General features: G+C 45.6%; 1 protein-coding gene across 1 annotated transcript in view; it reads left to right on the top strand.

The window, feature by feature from the left end:
• The window catches only part of LOC134443332 (E3 ubiquitin-protein ligase TRIM35-like), a 3,799-nt gene extending 3,118 nt beyond the window's left edge, over window positions 1-681 (top strand). Inside the window, exon 5 of the mRNA XM_063193178.1 lies at window positions 164-681. Within this exon, the coding sequence (XP_063049248.1) occupies window positions 164-681 (518 nt within the window). The remainder of the gene's footprint in view (window positions 1-163) is intronic.
• Window positions 682-1,036: the final 355 nt, after the last annotated feature.

The raw sequence follows: 1,036 nt of genomic DNA on the forward strand, positions 1-1,036 counted from the left end.
GCTGAAATACATTATTACAAAGAGGTACTCTCCTGTTTGACACGTTTGACAAAATATCCTTGGACTTAGACAATAAAATCTCTTATGTAAATGTCCTGTAATGTTAATTAATGAATGTTTTAACTTGTATTGTGGAATCAAATAAATGTCTTCCTCTCTGCAGCCCCTGTGATTCTGGACCCCAACACTGCCAACCCCTGGCTCATCCTGTCAGAGGACCTGACCAGCGTGAGAGCGGGGGAGGTGGTGCAGATGCTTCCCGATAACCCAGAGAGGTTTGATTTCTACTCCTGTGTGTTGGGCTCTGAGGGCTTTAACTCGGACATACACTGCTGGGATGTGGAGGTCGGGAACGCGCCATTCTGGAACATTGGCGTGGTTCTAGAATCCATTTTCAGGAAGGGAGAGGGGAACTGTGTGACAGGAGACTGGAGTGTGACCTACCAGGGTGGGCAATATCAAACCCGGGCTACCCCACAGCCCCCTACTCTCCTCAGAGTCAAGCAGAAACTCCAGAGACTCCGCGTGGAGCTTGACTGGGAAAGGGGAAAGGTGTCGTTCTCTGATCTTACCAGTAACACACACCTACGCACCTTCACACACACTTTCACTGAGAGAGTGTTTCCGTACTTTATAACAGAGCACTTTCCTTTGACAGTCTTGCCTATACAAGCGCCTTAAAAATTGTTGACAGACATTAAAAGGTGGGATAGGATACAGCAGTGGTTCCCAACCTATGTGCCGGGGCCCACTGGTGGGCCCTGAAGGTATTCCAAATGGGCCTTGAAATACTTTTCCAAAAATAATAATCATATTTTGGTGGGTGTTGCTGTTGATTTATTTGAGTTTTATTCTTATTTGGGTCAGAGGTGGGTCCCCAACATTTTTGACAATTTCGACCCAAGTTGAAAAAGGTTGGGAACCCCTGGGATACAGTATATTTTTTCTGGAGCATTTTTTTTTTTACTATGTTGCTCCATTGCAGTCGTTTAAAAAAAAGGAATGATTGGATCCTGAGATGTGGTTTCGGACGGAG

The sequence above is a fragment of the Engraulis encrasicolus genome, unplaced genomic scaffold, assembly GCF_034702125.1.
Source record: "Engraulis encrasicolus isolate BLACKSEA-1 unplaced genomic scaffold, IST_EnEncr_1.0 scaffold_311_np1212, whole genome shotgun sequence".
NCBI classification, from domain to species: Eukaryota; Metazoa; Chordata; class Actinopteri; order Clupeiformes; family Engraulidae; genus Engraulis; species Engraulis encrasicolus.